General features: G+C 40.8%; 2 protein-coding genes across 5 annotated transcripts in view; both read left to right on the top strand.

The window, feature by feature from the left end:
* The window catches only part of SAMD13 (sterile alpha motif domain containing 13), a 52,836-nt gene extending 43,541 nt beyond the window's left edge, over nucleotides 1-9,295 (top strand). For all 4 annotated transcript variants that reach the window (XM_084872122.1, XM_084872123.1, XM_084872124.1 and 1 more), the window contains exon 4: nucleotides 8,192-9,295. In XM_084872122.1, the coding sequence (XP_084728248.1) occupies nucleotides 8,192-8,335 (144 nt within the window). In that variant the 3' untranslated portion in view covers nucleotides 8,336-9,295. The remainder of the gene's footprint in view (nucleotides 1-8,191) is intronic.
* On the top strand, nucleotides 2,834-3,478 carry LOC311617447 (dnaJ homolog subfamily B member 6-like; the record flags this gene model as incomplete). The annotated part of the gene is made up of 1 exon (XM_084873811.1): nucleotides 2,834-3,478. The coding sequence occupies one exon, from the start codon at nucleotides 2,834-2,836 to the stop codon at nucleotides 3,476-3,478; it is 645 nt and encodes a 214-aa protein (XP_084729937.1).
* Nucleotides 9,296-19,973: the final 10,678 nt, after the last annotated feature.

Below are 19,973 nucleotides of genomic sequence, written 5' to 3'. Positions count from 1 at the left end.
TATTTAGTCATAAAAAGGGAAGAACTTCTGATACATGCTGCAACATGGATGAACCTTAGAAGCATGCTAAGTAAAATAAACCAAGTAGTGTCTGGATTCCATTTACTAGTATATGAATACCTAAAATAGGCAAATTTATACAGACACAAAGTACATTAGAGGTTATCAAGGGCTAAGAAGGAGGAGGCAGTTATTACTTAATGGATTTTCTGTTTAATGTGATAATATATAACATTGAAAATGTAATATAGTTTGAAAAATAGTGGTCATAATTATACAACATTGAAAAATGTAATTCATGCTGAATTATACATGTAAAAATAGTTAAACTGGCGTATTTCATGTTATATATATTTTACCACAATACAATGTAATTCAGCAATAACATACATGATGGTTCAAATAAGTTCAATTATTTTATTTTATTTTTTAAAATATATTTTATTGATTTTTTACAGAGAGGAAGAGAGAGGGATAGAGAGCTGGAAACGTTGATGAGAGAGAAACATCGACCAGCTTCCTCTTGCACACCCTCTACCGGGGATGTGCCCACAACCAATGTACATGCCCCTGACCGGAATCGAACCTGGGACCTTTCAGTCCGCAGACCGACGCTCTACCACTGAGCCAAACCGGTTTTGGCAATTATTTTAGTTTTTTTAACAAAAAGAATATGAAGGGATTAATTCTGAGCAAGACAAGGATATCTTCCTGTATCCTTCCTATCCTTCCAATGCTCTGGGGCATAGGTGAGGATGTAAGTAGATACAACTATAATTGCCCGCCTCCTCAGAGACATTAAGGAAGTTCCTAACAATCTCTGTTTCCCTTGTTAAACAAGAGCTAAGTTCCTCTTCTTAGAGTGGACAGGATGGGTAGAATTTTAATGAACTAGAGGAGAGCAAATGAAGGTTAAGAATGAACACCAAGGGAAATGGAAGAGGGAGCTGACCAAGGGTAAATAAGAGAACTGTTAAGGTATTCTACACCCGATGATACTGGTACACTGCACAAGTATAATGTTTCATCTTCATGGTTTCTTGATTTCCCCCCTCAGCTGCACCATGTATAGAAGTCAGAAAAACTACATTGCTCCTAGATGGGGTGTTTGTGGCTTGAACACAGTAGAGGGCTAAGAGCTTAAGAGGGCCAACCAGAGCGTGCAGACTTAGTAGGAAAGAGGATCCTAAGGGGACTCTTGACCCTAGAGAAAGTGGAGATGTCTTCTGGTTGATGACAGAATATGGGTAGGCTCTAAGAGTGAAGATGAAGTTGTAGAAATGATTGGTGTATTAGAGTAGACTAACTGCTGGCACAAGTAGATGAAAACATGTATAATGACTTAATTAAAGTAGAAGTTTATTTCTTGATCATATAGATAGTCCATAGTAGGGGTGTCTACTTCACAGTAATTCAAGGATCCAGGATGGAGACTCTCTCATCTTCAACCAGAAATTTTCAAGATTATCTGGGCATGGATACCTAGTTGTTATAAGGATAGAGAACAAGGAGGAGTTCACGTAGGTGGTTTCATTGGCCAGAACTGAAAGAGGTGCACATCAATCCTTTCATTGGCCAGAATGTGGTCATATGACCACACCAAATTGCAAGGAAGTCTGGGAAATGAGCAGTTGTGTGTTCTAGGAAAAAAGCAGCCAGCAGCCCTAGCTACACTTGAACTTTAAAGCCATTTTTAAAGCATTTCTTGTCGTGCTATTGTTACTTAGTTAAATACAGAGAGAAATTTCAAAAAGGCTAACTTAAAAAAAAAAAAAAGCAACTGAAGTGAAGAAGCATTATCTGATCATGCATGGGCATCATTAATTTCTAATTCTGTTCCTTAAATCTACTCTTTTTTTAAAATCTAGGCAGACATCTCTATAACCCAGTTACCTCATTTGATGAACTGAATTTCATACTTTTTCCTTCATCAAAAATGTGTACAAGATTTTTTGTGAGATAGAACCCCTTTATCACTCACTTTGTGCCAACAGCAAATATTAAATAATACAGAAAAATACCCATTAAGTCACTGAAGGCATCAGCTCAAATGATCCAAAATAAATTTTGTGCCTAATTTAAGTGCAAGACCCATTTTGCTTCAGACTGTTACAATGAGATAAGACTTATTTTTAGAGCCACACAAATGTTCTCTCCCTGTTAACAAGCTTCTCAGTGTTGGATTTTTAAATTAGGTGAAATCTGCCCTAGCTGGTTTGGATAGAGTGTCAGCCTGGGGACTGAAGGGTTCAATTCCGTTTAAGGGCACATTCCCCAAGTTGCAGGCTCAATTGCTCTACCTCACTATTTTTCCACCTTTTTTATGATCACACTGATTCTCTTTCTAGCCTTTCTCTTAGCTTCTCTTCCCAGTGGGGGCATGCAGGAGGCAGCCATTCAATGATTCTTTCTCATCATTGATGTTTCTATCTCTCTCTCCCTTCCTCTCTGAAATTAATAAAAATATATATATTTTTTAAAATTAGATGAAATCTCCCTAGCAGGTATGTTATCCACCCCAAATTTTCCACCAATAGGAATACAAGGTAAGCACAGCATCAGCCAAGAGTCATTGGCTAAAAATGTTCCATCACAATTACTCCACCCACAATGAGCTGCAGAGGGCAGGGAGGGGAGGAGGCACTGCAAAGGACACCTACAGCAAAGAGGAATTCCTCCCAAAAGAGACTTTGTTCCAGGAACCCTGTGATAAGATTCAAAGGTTCTTGGTATAGACTTGAGTAGTTCACCATCTTCCTTTTCAAAATCATATGGAAGCTCTTCAGAAAATAAACTCTATCTTGGTGAGGAAAGATCCTTTAAAGAAAGAAACATGGTGAATTATTACCAAGTACTAGGGGTGCCTCAAAATGCTTCCTCCTCTGATATTAAGAAGGCTTATCACCAGTTAGCTCTTCAGGTACACCCAGACAAGAACCCAGAAAACAAAAAAGCAGCTGAGAAGGAATTCAAACAAGTAGCTGAGGCCTATGCAGTCTTGTCTGATGCCGAGAAACGCAACAACTATGACAAGTCCAGAAGGAACCACATCAGAAGGGAAAATAGAGGAGACTGCAGAGACAAAAACGATTCGAAGGAGGAACTGGGGTTTGAGAGGCCACGTGGTGGCTTTCACAGTGTCTTTGAAGGTGAAGACCTCTTTTCAGGAGATAGTTTCCGCACTGGCCATGTGGGTAGAGCCAGGAGATTTCACTCTTCCTTTTTTGATGTGACCCCCATTTTGGACACAGGATTTTCCACTTTTCTATCCTTGGGCTCCAGACCAGGTTCCCCGTCCTCTGAGAAATTTGTCCCCTTTGTAAGCAGTGGAATGGGAAACTTTAGACTGGTCACCACTTGTAGCCAGATAGTGAATGGCAAGAGAGTTGTTACAAAGAAAGTTCGAGAAAATGTGAGAGAGAAGACTGAAGGGAAAGAAGAAAGTCCCTTTCATCAGCTTCCTCTGCGCCATCGGTAAGGAGTTGCTGCATTATTTTTTACAGGCTGTCTTTCCTGTGATGCTGGTGAGTCTGATGCTTACCAGAGACCAGAGTTGGAATCTGAGAGAGTGTTGAACTGGAATGGACAGAGGTCAGCTTAGTCCCAACATCTCATTTTACAGAGGAGGACAATAATGGGCCAATATGTTACATAAAGAACTATGAAGCAGCAGGGTTTGACCTTTAGTTTAGGACCAAGTTTCTTGATTCTAAGTTAACTCTTCTTTCCCCTGCACTGTATTTGGGACAGTAGAGACCACCACCATGAATATGACCTTCTGAGTCAGGGTCCCACTGTCATAAACCCTATTGATTTGTCTTCAAATCTTTTCCTGCTCTACCTCGCTATTGTGCCACTTTCTTGATGATCCCTCTTTTTCTCTTTCTAGCCTTTCTCTTAGCTTCTTCTCTTCCCACCTCATCTTCTTTCTTACCATACATTTCCAATGCACCATATCAAAATTAGGCTCATTTGAAAGAGTTACTTAGGTTGGATTGCTTGCAGAGAGAAAGAGTAAAAAGTAAATGGGTAAAGATTTTTTACATACTTTTTTAGTAGTTAGCATTTACTGAGTGCTCAGCAGATGTCAGGAATTCTACTTCACATGTGTTACCTCAATAATACTTCAATAGTGGAATACAGTAGCTACTTTTCCCCCCATGATATAGATAAGTGAGGTTTTGAGAAATTAAGTAATTGTCCTTGGCCCAACCTAGTATGCAATAAAATAGTGTCTTGCTCTAAAACATGCTTGTCTACTGAGTTATAACATCTGTGGATCCTACTCATTTATTTTTAGATCTAGGATCTTGCACTCATTGGAAATTTATGCCTGTCATCTCTGAGCTTTACTTCCATGCATGAGTACCTGCTGGAACTTATTAAGTCTGCAAACTTTTTAATATTATTGCCCAATAAGCACTTGGTTATTCTTCCCTGAGGACAGAAGACAGAAGTAATGTTAAAAGTTTCACTGAAACTAGCAAATGATTATCCCTTTAACACAGATATATGAACAGGATCCCAAGATGTGATTACCTTTTTATTTGGGCTTTAATCATGATATACCTGCAATCATGGGATTTGGTCACACTTCAATCTCTTCATTTATACTAAATAAATGGGGTTCAGGGGACTGGTTCCTTGTGGAGAGTTACTGCTGGAGTCTGCATTGCAATTCCCATATTCCCGTCTCCACTCTCAGGCTCATTCTAGTGCACCATGCAGACCGGCAAACTTTTATACATTTCATAACAAATGAGTGCCTTTCTTAATTCAAGGAGTATTCCTGTGTTTGTGATTTTTATGAGACAAATGTTTCATGAGTCTTTGAATTTTTTAAATTTTAATAATTTTTTAAAAACTTGAACAGGGCAGCATTCAGGTAGAGAGCACTCTTCCAGAAAGGAAGCAGGAGATGAATTTGGAATAGAAATATATCTCGTTTCTTTCAAAGCCCGCACATTCCCACTTAGTAGGCATTGAGAGTCGCCTATAAGTCTGGCACTGTGCTGGTTGCCTTACATAAATGCATCATTTTTTATCTCCAAAATCCTTCAGGGGTTTACTTCCATTTCACAACTGAGGAAACAGGCTTAGGAAAGTTAGGTCCCTTATCCAGGTTCACACGGTAAGTTGTGGAGACAAGGTTCATACTGTGGTGTGATCTAGAAGCTCACATTTCCATTATGCTGTATTCTACTCCCATTCATCTGAGCTGTTATATTGTAGTTTGATTTAATAGGAAAGTTTTGTTGTTAAACTCTCTTCATTTCAAAAGTTTTAAAATGAGGATTTCCAAGTAGAGCTTTCTTTGAACCCTAGTCCGAGGCGAATTGCAGTGTGGCTACTGAACAAAGGTAAAATCAAATTGGAGCGTGGAATATGATTTTCCATTTTGTCTCAAATAAAATCCCAATCTCAGCATTTTTTCACAGACATACTTGGCTTTTGACAGAAATGCTGAGTTGTAGGACTTTTTGCCAGCAAAGATTTTTAAAAATTCACTTTCAGTTAATCAAGGAAGTGTTCTTGTTGTATAGCAATGAAAGCAGTGTCATCTCTTCCTGGTGCCTGTTTGAAATACGTAATAAGTGAAGTAGGAGCAGACACCAGCAAAGAAAAGATGGAGAGCAGGAAGGGCTTGGCGGCTTTCTAAAGCATTCCAAGTAGGACTGTGTCATCTCAGTGCGTAAGCGAGAGTATGAGCTTTGAAGTGACCTGTGATTCAGATTCCTGTGACCTCACAGTGCCTTCAGAACAGCCACTGTGACTTCCAGGTGTCGGAAGCTCCTCGGCCAACTCTCATACATGCAGATTTGACTGATGGGCCATCTTTGGGATTATTAGTTGCTGAAAAAGAAGTAAAATACTTTAGAATTGGAAATTTCTTCCTCATGTTCTTAATTTTCCAATTGCCCTGTCAACAAATTGTTACGTGCTATGATTTTGAATAGTTATCTCCTACATATTAATGGGGGACATTTTGTTTTCTAGTAAATGACAAAATAATGGTTTCCAACACTCAGAAACACCACAGACTAGCTAGAAGTAATTCCTTTGGCTGTAGTTCATGTTAGGTATTTGGAATGAGGAACATAGCTCTGTGAAAGAATAATGATAAGTAATTGTATACTTATAGCTCAGGGAGCATTTGCAAAGGTGGTATCTCATGGAATCCTGTCTAAATCCCACACCTCCTATTACCTACCGAGGAGAGAGGTCGCAGAGGAGTTGATTCTCCAGCCCCCTAGCCCAGTGTTATCGATACTTCTCCCACACACAGTCATTCAAAGCAAATTTTCTTCCCAGCATAGCAAAGTACATGACAGAGTTTGAAGGAATGGCCCCCTTGGTCATGATGTAGGAGGGGGTCACAGGTATAGTAATGAAACAGTGTCATCTCTTCCTGGTGCACATTGTGTCCCCTTGTCTGTCCATCAGTGGGGGGGGGGGGGGTACAGATGTACATGGGTAGAATGATGAAACAGATGTGTTGAGGCTTACCAAGCATGCCCAACTGCTTCATCTCTTTCAGGTTCCCTAAAAGCTAGTTCAGCTTCTTCCCACAATTAAGTGATAACAAAAATAAGGTGCAGTCAGCATTCTCAGTGTTTCCTTTCCAAAAATTTCACACCACTTTCAACATTCTGTGTCCTCATATCTTGCATGAGAAGCCCGTTTTTATTTACTCCAAAGCTCTGTAGTCTCCAGGGGAGCTGGGGTGCAGGATACCTTGTTGGGTATCTGAAGGGTATGGGGAATGAACTGTGAAAACGGAGGAGAGAATTTGCGATGGGCAGAGCTCTGCCCCTCACTACCTTATTTGGAATCTCAGGGATCCATTTAGAGGAAGTATGGTGGGGCCCTCAGCATGAGAGCTTGATTTTTAGGTTGAGACAGGATGGTTCTCCTTTTAAAGGACAGGAAAGAAGTTCAGAGTGAGTGAGTCATTTTTCCAACGTCCACTATTTTGATTGACAAGATTCTAGAAAACCTAGGTCCCCAGTGGTCCATCTAAACAACACATATTTACTTCTAAGTGTCAAGAGAAACAGGTAGAGTTATGAAAAGAACAAAGGCTTAGGACAGATGAGAGTTCAATTCCTATGACATCCTTTCCTAACTTCTTAATCTTGATTCTTGGTTTGCCTGTAAAGTCAAGATGATAACTCCTGCTTGTCCTAATTTATAGAGTTATTTTAGGAACTAAGTACCCAAAATTCTGCATAAACTATAACCTATATATAGAAAAGCCTAAGCAGCCCTAACCGGTTTGGCTCAGTGGATAGAGCATTGGCCTGCGGACTGAAGGGTCCCGGGTTCGATTCCGGTCAAGGGCATGTACCTTGGTTGCAGGCACATCCCCAGTTGGGGGTGTGCATGAGGCAGCTGATTGATATTTCTCTTTCATTGATGTTTCTAACTCTCTATCTCTCTCCATTCCTCTCTGTTAAAAAAAAAAATTCAATAAAATATATTTAAAAAAAGAAAAAAAGAAAAGAAAAGCCTAAGCAACCGTTATGGCAGAATGACGAGAACAACTGGTCACTATCATGCACACTGAGCAGGCAGGCAGGTGAGTGGTTAGAGGTAAGCAGGCAGGCAGGCAGGCTGAGCAGTTAGGGGTGAGCAGACAGGCAAGCAGGCAAGCAGTTAGGGGCAGGCAGGCAGGAAGGTGAGTGGTTAGGGGCAAGTGGTCCTGGATTATGAGAGGATATCCGACTGCCAGTTTGGGCCCAATCCCTGCTGGCCTAAACCAGCAGCATTCAGACATCCCCCCGAGGGGTCCCAGATTGCAAGAGAGCACAGGCCAAGCTGAGGGACCCCACCTTCCCCCCATTCACAAATTTCATGCACTGGGCCTCTAGTATATTTTATAATTGGAAAGTGTCATTATTCCTTTTTTGATCCTTAAGTGTATGTACACCAAGCTTACTGTCAGTTTTTAAAGGTGTTCGTGATGTGATCTTGAAAACAAGAACAGTTACCAATTGCATTTAGTCCAAAAATAGAAGATGAAAGATAAAAATAGAAGATTCAATTTTCCCCCATTTTGGCATAAGTAAACAAGTAATGATTTTATCTTGAAAACAATCAATATGATTTTTTCCTTTGAACTTCCTTTTTGTTTCATTATTCTTGAGCTTTTGGACTTACATGTTGGTTTTCCCCTCTGCTTCCATTATAGGAAATTGATGGAAAATCCCTGCTATTGATGACAAGAAATGATGTGCTGACAGGACTTCAGTTAAAGTTGGGGCCTGCTCTGAAAATCTATGAGTATCATGTAAAACCTCTTCAGTCAAAGCATTTAAAGAACAACTCTTCATAGTACAAATTGGGGTCTCAGACCTCAAAAATACATAATGACATAATTTAGTTTCATGTGATGAAACTTTGTAAACGGATACATACATGTGTATATGTAAAGAATTTCAAATGAAACGTTATCCTATTGGATAGACTAGGCAATCCATCAGCTGACATGAATTCAGCTAGCAGGAGCAAGAAGAACGGGTGGATGGGATGGTTTTCTTGGTGGATTTTGTCAAGAGAGTGCAAAGAAATCAATGTTTGACATGAGTAGATACCCTTCCCCAGAAAAGCTTTGAGGTCATAAGGACATTCTTCATTTCTTCATAGATGGCTTTCCAAAATTCTTTTAAAAATTTAATGGGATGAGCATATTTTGGCTACAGACTTGGGGAGGGGGAGAAAGAGAAAGGGATCGCTGTCTTCCTTGAGTTCCTCTGCTCCTTAGAGCTTGTGTTGCTGGGATGGAATTGCTGACACCCTTTTTTACAGAGGGTCCTCCACTTGACCTTATTAAGGTTTCACTGGGATATGCTGCAATTTTTGAAATGAACATGCATCTTGGCCCCTTTAAAAGCAAAACCATACCTTTGAAAAGAAAAACTTCGTTTATTGAGGAAATCCATCCATATTCAGCTGGCTTTCACAGAGGGTAATGGTATTTTCTGCATAGAATTGCTTTTAATTTGGTTGTTTCTAAAGAAAGCATTATTTCACTTTATGGTTGTATTTATAATAATTTGTTTCTGAAGAAATTTGCCAAGAGTTACAGATCAAAAAGCCTGTTACTAGTACAGAATATTTTTATATACATTCCTTCATTATGGTGTAATATTTTTTTAAATTGTTCTAATGCTTTGTTTGATTCCTGGTTTGAGTCCTTGTTTTTAAGAACTTGAAAAGGTGCGGTTGCTACATCTCTGTTCAAAGAGACATTTGTTCAATCTTTGTGTGTTGATGACTTGTTGATATTTGTGTTTTGTGGTTTCAATAAAGCATTGTTTCAATTTATTCCTGGTTTTTATTTGATCTTTCCTGTTGGTTGCTTTGCAATTGGGATTAAGGATTAAGATTACTTCTTAAAACCATAGAAAGTTAAACCTTAAAAAAAAATACACTTCAGCCGAAACCGGTTTGGCTCAATGGATAGAGCGTCGGCCTGCGGACTGAAAGGTCCCGGGTTCGATTCTGGTCAAGGGCATGTACCTTGGTTGTGGGCATATCCCCAGTAGGGGGTGTGCAAGAGGCAGCTAATCTATAATTCTCTCTCATCGATGTTTCTAACTCTCTATCCCTCTCTCTTCCTCTCTCTAAAAAATCAATAAAATATATATTTTTTTAAAATACACTTCAGACATTAGAAACATGAGGTTCATATGTGGATTTATCTTCTTTGCAAATGGAATTGTCCAACTATGTCTTGTTCTTTCTCTTATCCCACCCAACAACATATTTTAGGTGTTCTTTTAGCCAAATATTTTATTTATTTTTTGCTGTAGGTCAGTGGTGCAAGAGGAGGTGGGGAGGTCATGATTTGGGGAAATTCTGATGTAAACTATGAAACTTTTTACAGACAAAATCTCATATTCCCTTATACAAAACTTTGAAGAGTGAATAGACTCCCTGAAGTTCCCTATTCCTTCTTCTCAAGTTCAGAATCACTGTTTTATTGAGTGTTATAATTCAGTCCCTCATGGAGGTCATTTCTCTAAAGAATACAAAGTCTGAAGATGAGAGTGAAAAACACAGGAAACAGTACAGTGAGTGGGGTTCAAAGGTACATTCCGAATTAACTGGAATATGGAATTTATGAAGTATCTGAAATTTAAATAGTGCTTTGTTTTGCGCTGTAAGAGAGGGGGTCGCAAGAGAGACATTTTATATCCCCAACTTCTCACAGTTTACCTGAGACAGCAAACAGAAACATGAAAGTAAAAGGCAGAATATAGTTAAGGACTATGAGGAGAGAGACTGATTAAAGGGGAGCACTGCACCTGCTGGAGACCTAGGTGGAAAAGAAGGATTGGGAGCTCATGTAGGAGGGCGCTGGAATGAAGAACTTGACTAACCTTTCTGAAGGAGTTTCCACAAGCGAAATAGTGATGACAATTGAACCCTCTACTTCAGAGGGATAGTTTGAGGAATGTCCAGGCCCTGTTCCTGTGCATCCACCTGATATCTCCTGTATTAGCTTGGAATAGCGTTTGCCTGTGAGTGATCAAAATCACCCCCCCAGCCCAGCTCATGTGGCTTAGGGGTTGAATGTCGACCTATGAACCAGGAGGTCTTAGTTTCATTCCTGGTCAGTCCGCATGCCTGGGTTACATGCTCAATCCCCAGTGGGGGTGCCTGCAGGAGGCAGCAGATCAATGATCCTCTCTAGTCACTGATGTTTCTATCTCCCTCTCCCTCTCCCTTCCTCTCTGAAATCAACAAATAAATAAATATATATATATATATATATATATATATATATATATATATATATATATATATAAAATTATTATTTTTAAACCTGACTCCCTTGCTCTTAACCCACCTCCACAGATAATGTAAGCAAGACAGAAACTTATAAATGTCCAGAATCAGGCATTCCCTGGTATGGTTCCCCATAATATTAGGGGCACAGATTCCTCCTTTCTTTTTGCCCTATTATGCATGATACTCATTCCTAGAATTTTACAGCCCAAGATGGTTGTTTTGGCTCTGGCCATCACCACTTGAATTCCAACCAGTGGGAAGATGAAAAAGGGAAAAGATACATTTCCAAGAAATTATTCATAATACTTCCTCTTATATATTGCTGTCCGGAATTCAGTCACATTGCCATAACTAAACCACAAAAGAGGCGGAAATATTTTTTTCCCTTAGAGACCCTAGGCCCAATTAAAATTAAAGAGTCCCATTATCTGTCTAATAATGGGATAATATGCAAATTGGTTGGGATGCCATCATATAACGACTGATCAGCAGGCTGCATTCTCGCCCCCTGCGCTGGCCCGGAGACATGAGGCTCACGTCTCTACCCCGTGCGCCAGCCCAAGGACTTGAGGCTCACATCCCTGCCCCCTGACACCAGCCCGGGGGTCCACAGGCACGTGGAGGTCCACAGCCTCTGCCACAGCCAGGCCTGGGGATTCACAGGCCTCCCCTGGCCCCAGCCTACCTCTTTGGGACAATCCATTGAGGAGCCCCGGATGAGTGGGCAGGGCCTCCCTCTTTGGGGTGATGGATTGTCGGGCTCCCACACTGTAACAGGTCACAGGCCAAGCTGGGGGACTCCTCCCCTCCTACCACCACCATCTCCTCCCCACCCCCACCCAACCGAGTGCATGAATTTTGTGCACCCAGCAACTAGTTCTATAGATAAAAGAGAAAGAATATTGAGAGATGACTTACTGTCACCAGTCAGCTAGCCACTGGGGCATATGCCTTAGTTGTGTTTTTCTCTAGATTTGAACTTGGGCTCACATTCCTTTTAGTCTGTTTTTATAGCAGTCACCTTTCACCACTATTGAAAGCTTTGTTCACTAGTCCCAACCTAATTCAACTGCCGTAAGCTTTGCACCTGACTGCTTTATAAATGCTTGTCAGAAGAAAAAACAAACAAACAAACAAACAAACAAACAAAAAACGGGGGGAGGGTAGTTATCTTAACTGAAAATCAAACTATTGTCCATCTTCCTCTCCAGACACCCAGACCCTGGCTTTAGCCGTAAAATCCTATATCTGGGGGTGGATGCAGAGACCCCAGTGTCCTTCTGTCCAGGACTGCATTTCTGCACTAAGTTTTCTTTCAAACTCATTAACCAACCAAGATTGTCTGCCTCATCCTTGTTCTCTCTGCTCCTTTGGCATTTGAGGGCCACTTGACATTCATAGCCCTCTCTCGAAGCAAGAGTATTATCACCATCAATGTTGAAGACAGCTTGATAAAGTGCATATTTTTAGAAATAAAATGATAGAGAAAATTGTGAACCTTGATGTCAGCTAGGAAATAAGGCATTCTGAGGCCAGGAGAGTGGGGTATGCAGAGAAATGCTGATGTAGAAGGATTGTCCATGTGCGATTACATGAAAAATGACTCCCAGTAGGGCCTCAAAAGGTACCTTACATTCTGCCTGGGAAATGGTAGGGTGCAGGCTTCTCATTCCCTAACACCAATAAATTGTGGAGAGCAGTGGAGTCAGAATGCAGGCCTCAGAACAAGCTGAAAGAGATGTAGGATTTGGTCGTGGCCTCGCTATTTACTTGTCACCTGAAACAGGCCATAGGAGTTCATTTGTCTCCACGCAAATGAGCTAATAGTTTTGTATTCGCTCCTTGGTTCTCTCGTTTCCCCTTATCACCACCACAGCATTCACCATATCTACAATAAATTAGCATTTAACCAATATATTAAAAAAAAAAAAAAGAAAGAAAGAAAAAAGAAAATCAAACCAAAAATAAATCATTCCTCTCAGCCTCCATTGACAGCTTTCGAGTAATTTTGGCAAATTAAAGACAGACTGCCCTTCTGATGCCCAGAAGGAAGGCCTTGACAGGCAAGCCTGAGCTCCTTGCCTTGGCTGTCAGTGACTGGAGCTGCTTCCCTTCCTTTCCCCGCCCACCCCCAGTCCAGGGGGAAGTCAGCGTGATCAAAATAGGCGCTGGAGTGCGGCTGGAAGTCCTTGAAATTCAGCAGGTAGGCAGCCTTTGTCTCCAGACAGCAGTGAAACCATAGGCATCTAATTCCGCTTTATTTTATTTTTTCCAGCACAAAAATGAAAGTCTATTCTTTATTTCAGTGTAAAGAAAGCTCTTATGTGTTGAAGGATATTGTAAATTACATAGCAAAATCCTAGTACTAGGTGGAATTGTAGAAATGTTTTTTCTTTGTTTTTTTCTTTATTGATTAAGATATTACATGTGTCCTTATCCCCTCTTTGCCCCCCCCCCCCCCACAACCCTCCTCCAACTAATGCCCTCACCCCACTGGTGTCAATGTCCATTGGTTAGGCTTATATGCATGCATACAAATCCTTTGGTTGATCTCTCCCCCTTACCCCCACCCTCCCCTGCCTTCCCTTGAGGTTTGACAGTCTGATCACGCTTCTCTGTCTCTAGATCTGTTTTTGTTCATCAGTTTACGTTGTTCACTATATTCCACAAATGAGTGAAATCATGTGATATCTATCTTTCTCTGACTGGCTTATTTCACTTGGCATAATGCTCTACAGTTCCATTCATGCTGTTGCAAATGGTAAGAATTCCTTTTTCATAGCAGCGTAGTATTGCATTGTGTAGCTGTACCACAGTTTTTAATTCACTCATCTGCTGATGGGTACTTAGTCTGTTTCCATATCTTAGCTATGGTGAATTGTGCTGCTATGAACATAGAAGTGCATAAACCTTTTCTGATTGGTGTTTCTAGCTGCTTGGGATATATTCCCAGAAGTGGGATCACTTCTAGATCACACTGGATTTTTATTAATGTGACCTGGGTCTGTGACTAGCACAGCAAATACACATGCCATGTGGGGAAGCACTTCAGGAGTGAGCATGCCTCAATGCCAGTAGCTTTTATGTTCTCACAAAATCTAATGTTGGAATTAGATTATTTTCAACCAAAGGGCCCCTAGGGTATCAGAACCATATGGGATTTTTAAAAAAGTACTTGCCACCCCACATTTGAATCTCTGTGATTCAGATTCTAAAAAGAGCATTTAATGAATTGAATTAAAGGCAAGGTCACAAACGGGTCGCTTTTCAGTGGAATCTAAGCTGACATGTTTTCCTTTGGCCAGGGAAGAATGTGTATGTTTTTACAACTACATTTGCATTCTTCCAGGCGAGGTCGAAAGCTCCTATTTATTACAATATTTTTAATAATATATTTTTTATTTATTTCAGAGAGGAAGGGAGAGGGAGAGAGATAGAAACATCAATGATGAGAGAGAATCATTGATCATCTGCCTTCTGTACACCCCACACTGGGAATTGAACCTGCAACCTGGCATGTGCCCTGACCATAGGTTGACAATCACTGAGCCACGCCGGTTGGGCTATTACAGTCTTTTAATTCCTAATATTTTGTAGTCAGCAGGTGCACAGTTTTACAGTAACTGTCTGGACTCCTGAAGGTCTGATGAAATTTAGACCCCTGATCTAAAAATAAAGCAAAGAACACACAAAGAGCCTCCTTAGAGTGAGTTAATTCAGGAACTGGAGATTGCAAGTAGATTTCATTGAAAACAAGCTGGCATATTGCATTGGAATATGCAGGAGATATGAGCATCATTTTTGATGCTTAATGGACATGATGAATATGATGAAAAAGAGACCCATTGCTGACAGTGTCCTCATTCTGTCCTCAACAAATATCCCAGGTGAGCATGGATGGTGTCCCTCTGAGCTCAGTGTACCCTGTCAGGGGCACACACCATCTTTTCATTGCACTAGTGGAGGAAATTAATTTGGAGAAATCTAATGACCCACAGTTGCCCAGCCGCTGCCATATTTGGAAGCCAAATGCAGAAAGTACTTACTGGTGATCCATCTGCCTGTGACGGTCATTGCAAATGGGATCTGCAGGGGTCAGGTCTGGGCGCAGAGCCATTAACTGTTTTCTGTAATGATTCGGAGGAGGAAGTTAAACGTTCAAAGGGCTGACTGCTGTAGGACAGAGATGCTTCTTAGGAGAAAACTTGTTAATTCTATTTCTAAGAGAAGCCACAGGATGAAGGGAGAGAGCCATGGTTGCATTAATGAGCAGCTCGTTAGCTTCATGCTGCAGCTCCATAGGCTATTAAATAACTCGGGCACCATTTCTGGCCAGCAGTGGCAGTTCCACAGAGAGAAAAAGATTAAAAAGATCACATCCAAGTTCACATGGTGACTGTGACTGTCTTAAATCTTTGTGAACCTCAAGAAAAGAGTTGTGTCCAGCTTGCATTGGGACAGATTAATGGAGGAGCATGTGAGTAAAGCAAGGAGGCAGCTATATTAATCAATGCCTATTTACCTCAGCTAGGCAGGGTGCTCCTGTCTACAATTGTCTTTAAGGAGAAATCAGGAAAGCTGGGGATGTTAGGCAATCTCCAAATAGAAAACGTGCCCCTCCTCCGTATAGTAAGTGCCTGGGCAGAGCTGTCACCTTTCTCATAGCACAGGTAGGGGAGAGGTCAGTGGGTGAAAGTGTAAATAATACTACACATGTGTATTACCTGTGGAGCAGGCTATGGCCTAGGCAGCCAGATCTGTAAACAACAAGATAAGGGAACATGTGCCACAAGATAGTACATACTGTCACCCAGGCCACCTACAGGGCATTTTAGGTCACAGAGTTTAGAGGCCTTAAGCTTCCAGAAAAGTCAGATAATGCAACCAGGGAAAGAGCTGCCACAAGGGTCTTCAGCTGTGTCGTCTGTGGGCCGTATCTATGCAAAGGTTTCAAGTTAAACATCTTTCTGAATTAAAAGTGGCAGAATCATCCCATCAATTGTGTTTCCTTCCCTTTTTTCAGGGGACTACACTTTATTTTTATACGCTGGGAAATACACAATTTGAAAATATGACCCATCTGATAGCCCTCCAGGCCTAAAGACCCTACCTGGGCACTCATTTTGTGCACCAGGCCTCTAGTAGTATTATATGAAAAATGAATTAAGGTATGGTTTTATTAGTGTGACCTCACTCCATTTCAAACCCAGCCAAATCACAGGATTAACAAATATGCTGAACCCAAATACTGCTCAATTGATGCATCCTAATATTACTAAAAGGTAAAACAATTAATTTCTTAGGTTCTTGGATTTGGGGTGGTTGTAGAGTTTTATCTTCATAAGGGCACATAAAAACAACAACACTGCATTATTTAAGTTCCATAAAAATTGTTATGCTGAGTTAAGGGAAATGTGCTAAGCAAAAATGCATGTTCTTATTGGTCTCCAAAGACCTAGAAATGTTAGTTTGGGGCATTGGTGAGTTCTAAATACATCCTGTCCCTAATTAAACATGAACACTCAATGGCATTCAAAATAGTTTTGTGAGCCTAATAAAAGGGAGACTTTTTGGTAAATAACAAACAGGGGGGAAATTTTTTAAATAATAAAGTTTTAAAATCTGAGTAGATCTCCATTCATTTATTTGAGCCAATTATTCTGTTTAATTGTCTGTTTGTGCAGATTTTGTAATGAATTTTTAATGCTAAGGTGACTTCTCCCAACCACCAGAATGTAGGTTATTCATCAGTCTTCTGTATGGTATGCATACAGAATGCAGAGTCAGTTAATTTTGCCTAATGGACATGTAGTTAAAAAGGAAACCTTTGGAGCTGTGAATCCACAGTGGAGGAACAAGGAAACACTGGCTGAGGGGTCAAGAGACTGGGGTTCTGGTCCCAGGTCTGCTATTGACATCTGTAAGACCTTAAACAAGTCTCTTAACCTCTGTTGGTTCAATTGCCTCCCATATGAAATAGTCCAACTAGAAGTTTATTTTAGCAGTTAATTTTTGTGATGTTTTGAGAATGCAATTATTTGAGTTATATGTGCCCCTGTTCTCCTTTACCATTCAATAAATACCCACAGCATCTTCGTCCTCTACAATGTCATATCCCTTTCATAAATGTTCTAAGATTTTAGTTTGATCGTTGCTCTCTTGGCTGTGCAGTGGGTTGGGAACAGCGGGCTTGAGAACTGTTGAGTTGGCTGATTGTATAAGCCTATAGGTAAGAATTTAAATCACTGTCACTGGATCCCTGGTGGAAGTACCTCCCTTTTAGGAACAGGACTTCTCCACAATCAGAGCCTAGAGTTGAGGGGATAGAAAAGCAGAAGTTTTCAGTGGATCCATTCCCATTTCTACCCTTTGGTTACCAGACCCATGTGTTCTACTGTCTGAAGACATAACACCGTACAAGTATTTGGGGAATATATTGTATCCTGGAGGATGGTACTCCATCATCATATGGTATCATCTCCAAGCTGGCAAACCCTAAAAGACCTTCCATTTCAACACTCTGTCAGACCAGCAGTGTCTGCATGGAGCAGTCTGTGATAGAACCAGAAGATCATGTGGTCATATACAGACTGTCATTTTATTTTAAAGTAGGTCCCTTGGTCTGAGCAATGTTGTGCAAGATTGTGTAAACCCTTGGGTGGTGCTGCCAGCTGAGTCCTGTAGGCAGGAAAGGCTAACCCATATTCAAAGTATGTTCCCATTCTGTTTGAGTCACTGCCCCTTTCAGAGTAAAAGGGGTACAATGTATTCAACTTGCTGCCAACTAGCTGGTTAGTGTTCTCAAGGATTGGTGAAAGCATATCAGGTCTCACTTGATATTGGTCTCTAAAGTTGGATATTTGTTAGCGACAGTTGTGATAAGGAATGGAAAGTGGAATCCCATGCTTTTTGGCCCATGTATGGCCTCCATCTCTGCTACTATGACTGCTACATTCATGAGCTCATTGTGCCAGCATTGGGATCACCAGTGACAAAGGATGACTGACATCAACTGGCCGAGTCATTCGGTTCACTTGATTGGACAGTGCCTCTTCCACGTTTGATGCTCTTTGATAGAAGTTATGTAATACAAAGATTTTCTCATTTAAGGCCCACTCCCACTGTGACTTGTGACATCTTCATTTATAAAGATGACTGAGCAAAAACATCATGAAGTCAATGCCAACATAACAACAACATGGAGAATTCAATGCCATTTTTAAAAAATTATGTTTCCTGGGGGAAAAAAAGAGGACATACCACACCATGCAAGGCCACAGGGAAAGCATTAGGTTTGGGTCAGGAGAAAGAATCAGGAGCAAGGGGAAAGCCTGGGTCAGAGCCTTAACTGGAGTAAGGGAAAGGCAAACTAGGCAAAGTAAACAGTTTAGGATTGGTTGCTTGGAATAATTGCCACAGGCTTTTTGGGGCATAGAGGCTGTCTCTAGCTGCCTGTTTCTTGGCCCTGGGTTGACTTAGGACAGTGGAAATGCTGGTGTGCTATATAAGTTAGATAAAGGAAGTGGTTAGATTGTATATAAGAAGCATGTACCCAAATAAGTTTTTTTAAAATATATTTTATTGATTTTTTTTTTTTTTTTTTTTTTTTTTTTTTTTTTTTTACAGAGAGGAAGGGAGAGGGACAGAGAGCCAGAAACATTAATGAGAGAGAAACATCAATTCAGCTGCCTCCTGCACACTCCCCACTGGGAATGTGTCCACCACCAAGGTACATGCCCTTGACCAAAACCGAACCTGGGACCCCTGAGTCCGCAGTCCAATGCTCTATCCACTGAGCCAAACCGGTCAGGGCCCAAATAAGTTTTAATATTTAGGAATCAGCTATCCTGGGAAGGGCACTCTCTCCCTGGGTTTTTAAGTCCTCCCAACATCTCAAAACATCACCAGCTACAGAGAATAAATAACATGATTAATGCATACAGGTCCATTCACAAGCATCTTTCTTCACCCCAATCTGTCATTCTTTCTCTTTCCAGGAGCCTGACCAACCAACTGAGCTATTTGCCCATGAGTTTTCATATATTCTTATTTTTCTTTCTATACAAAGTAAATGACATTTGGTGTATTTCCTAAATATTTATTCATTAGGAGGATTCCCTTTGCCACTGTCATAAAAGCTATGGCCACTATTGGTTGACATGGAGGATGAAGATACCTTTCTTGTGTCCTCTATCCCTACTTGTGCCTGATCCCAGATGTATCATTTCCATATTACAATGGATCCCTGCTGGGCTCACCAGACCCTAATGCATGATGGGTTTGACAACACCTGTAATGATAAGCAGATCTGGCCACAAACTCCCTTGATGTCCCATAGACATATATTTGTCTTTACTAGGACCCAGTAACACACCAGGAGCTATTTTTCAAATGGTGAATAATTGTCTGCTACAGAGAGCATGTGCCAAACCCTAGGAATCTGTGTTGTAATTTTCCTATTGGGATTTGCTGTAAGCCCCACACAGCATATTTCCCAATGAGAGACACTTCTAATAGAATAGGGTCTGCTAATTCATATGGCCCAATGAATAGGAACGTTTGTACCGAGCCCTAACCTGCTGCACAGCCTTTTACTGCTCTGGGCCTCACACAAAACCAGAAACCTTCCTTTTCACCCAGAAAAATGGGTTGGACCAGTATTTTCACTGGATATCCCATTGGAATATGATACCTCCAAAATCTGAAGTCTTCCAGTCCTTGTGCTTTCTTCTTAGAGGTGGAAAATTTGAGATGCAATGATGTGTTTTTTATTTTGAAAAGAAATGTCCTGGAATGCCCTAGCAAGGATATCAAACTTTTTCTATTTAGGACTAGAGAATAAATATTTTAGGCTTTATGGGCCAATAGACTGTTATAGCTACTCAACTCTGCCTGATTCTTGGCCTTGGCAAACGGACCTGACTGTGTTCTAATGAAATTTTATTTGCAAAATGCATATGATGGGACAGATTTTTCCAACTCCTACCCTAAACCACTCCTAAAAATGTCACTAGGAAGGTGGGCTTCTGAGAGGTTTCCCCACCATTCTCTGATGCACAGCATCACTTCTTGCTCCTCCAGTCCAATTGACATGATGATATATGGATACAATGGACCAATGTGATGCTCTGTGGAATATCTATGGTCAATATCCCACATACCAACAGCAGGAGACT

The sequence above is a fragment of the Pipistrellus hanaki genome (genome assembly GCF_964339955.1).
Source record: "Pipistrellus hanaki genome assembly, chromosome: 2".
Lineage (NCBI taxonomy): Eukaryota > Metazoa > Chordata > Mammalia > Chiroptera > Vespertilionidae > Pipistrellus > Pipistrellus hanaki.
Note: the sequence above shows the minus strand (reverse complement) of the source record. Positions and strands in the feature narration are given on the sequence as shown.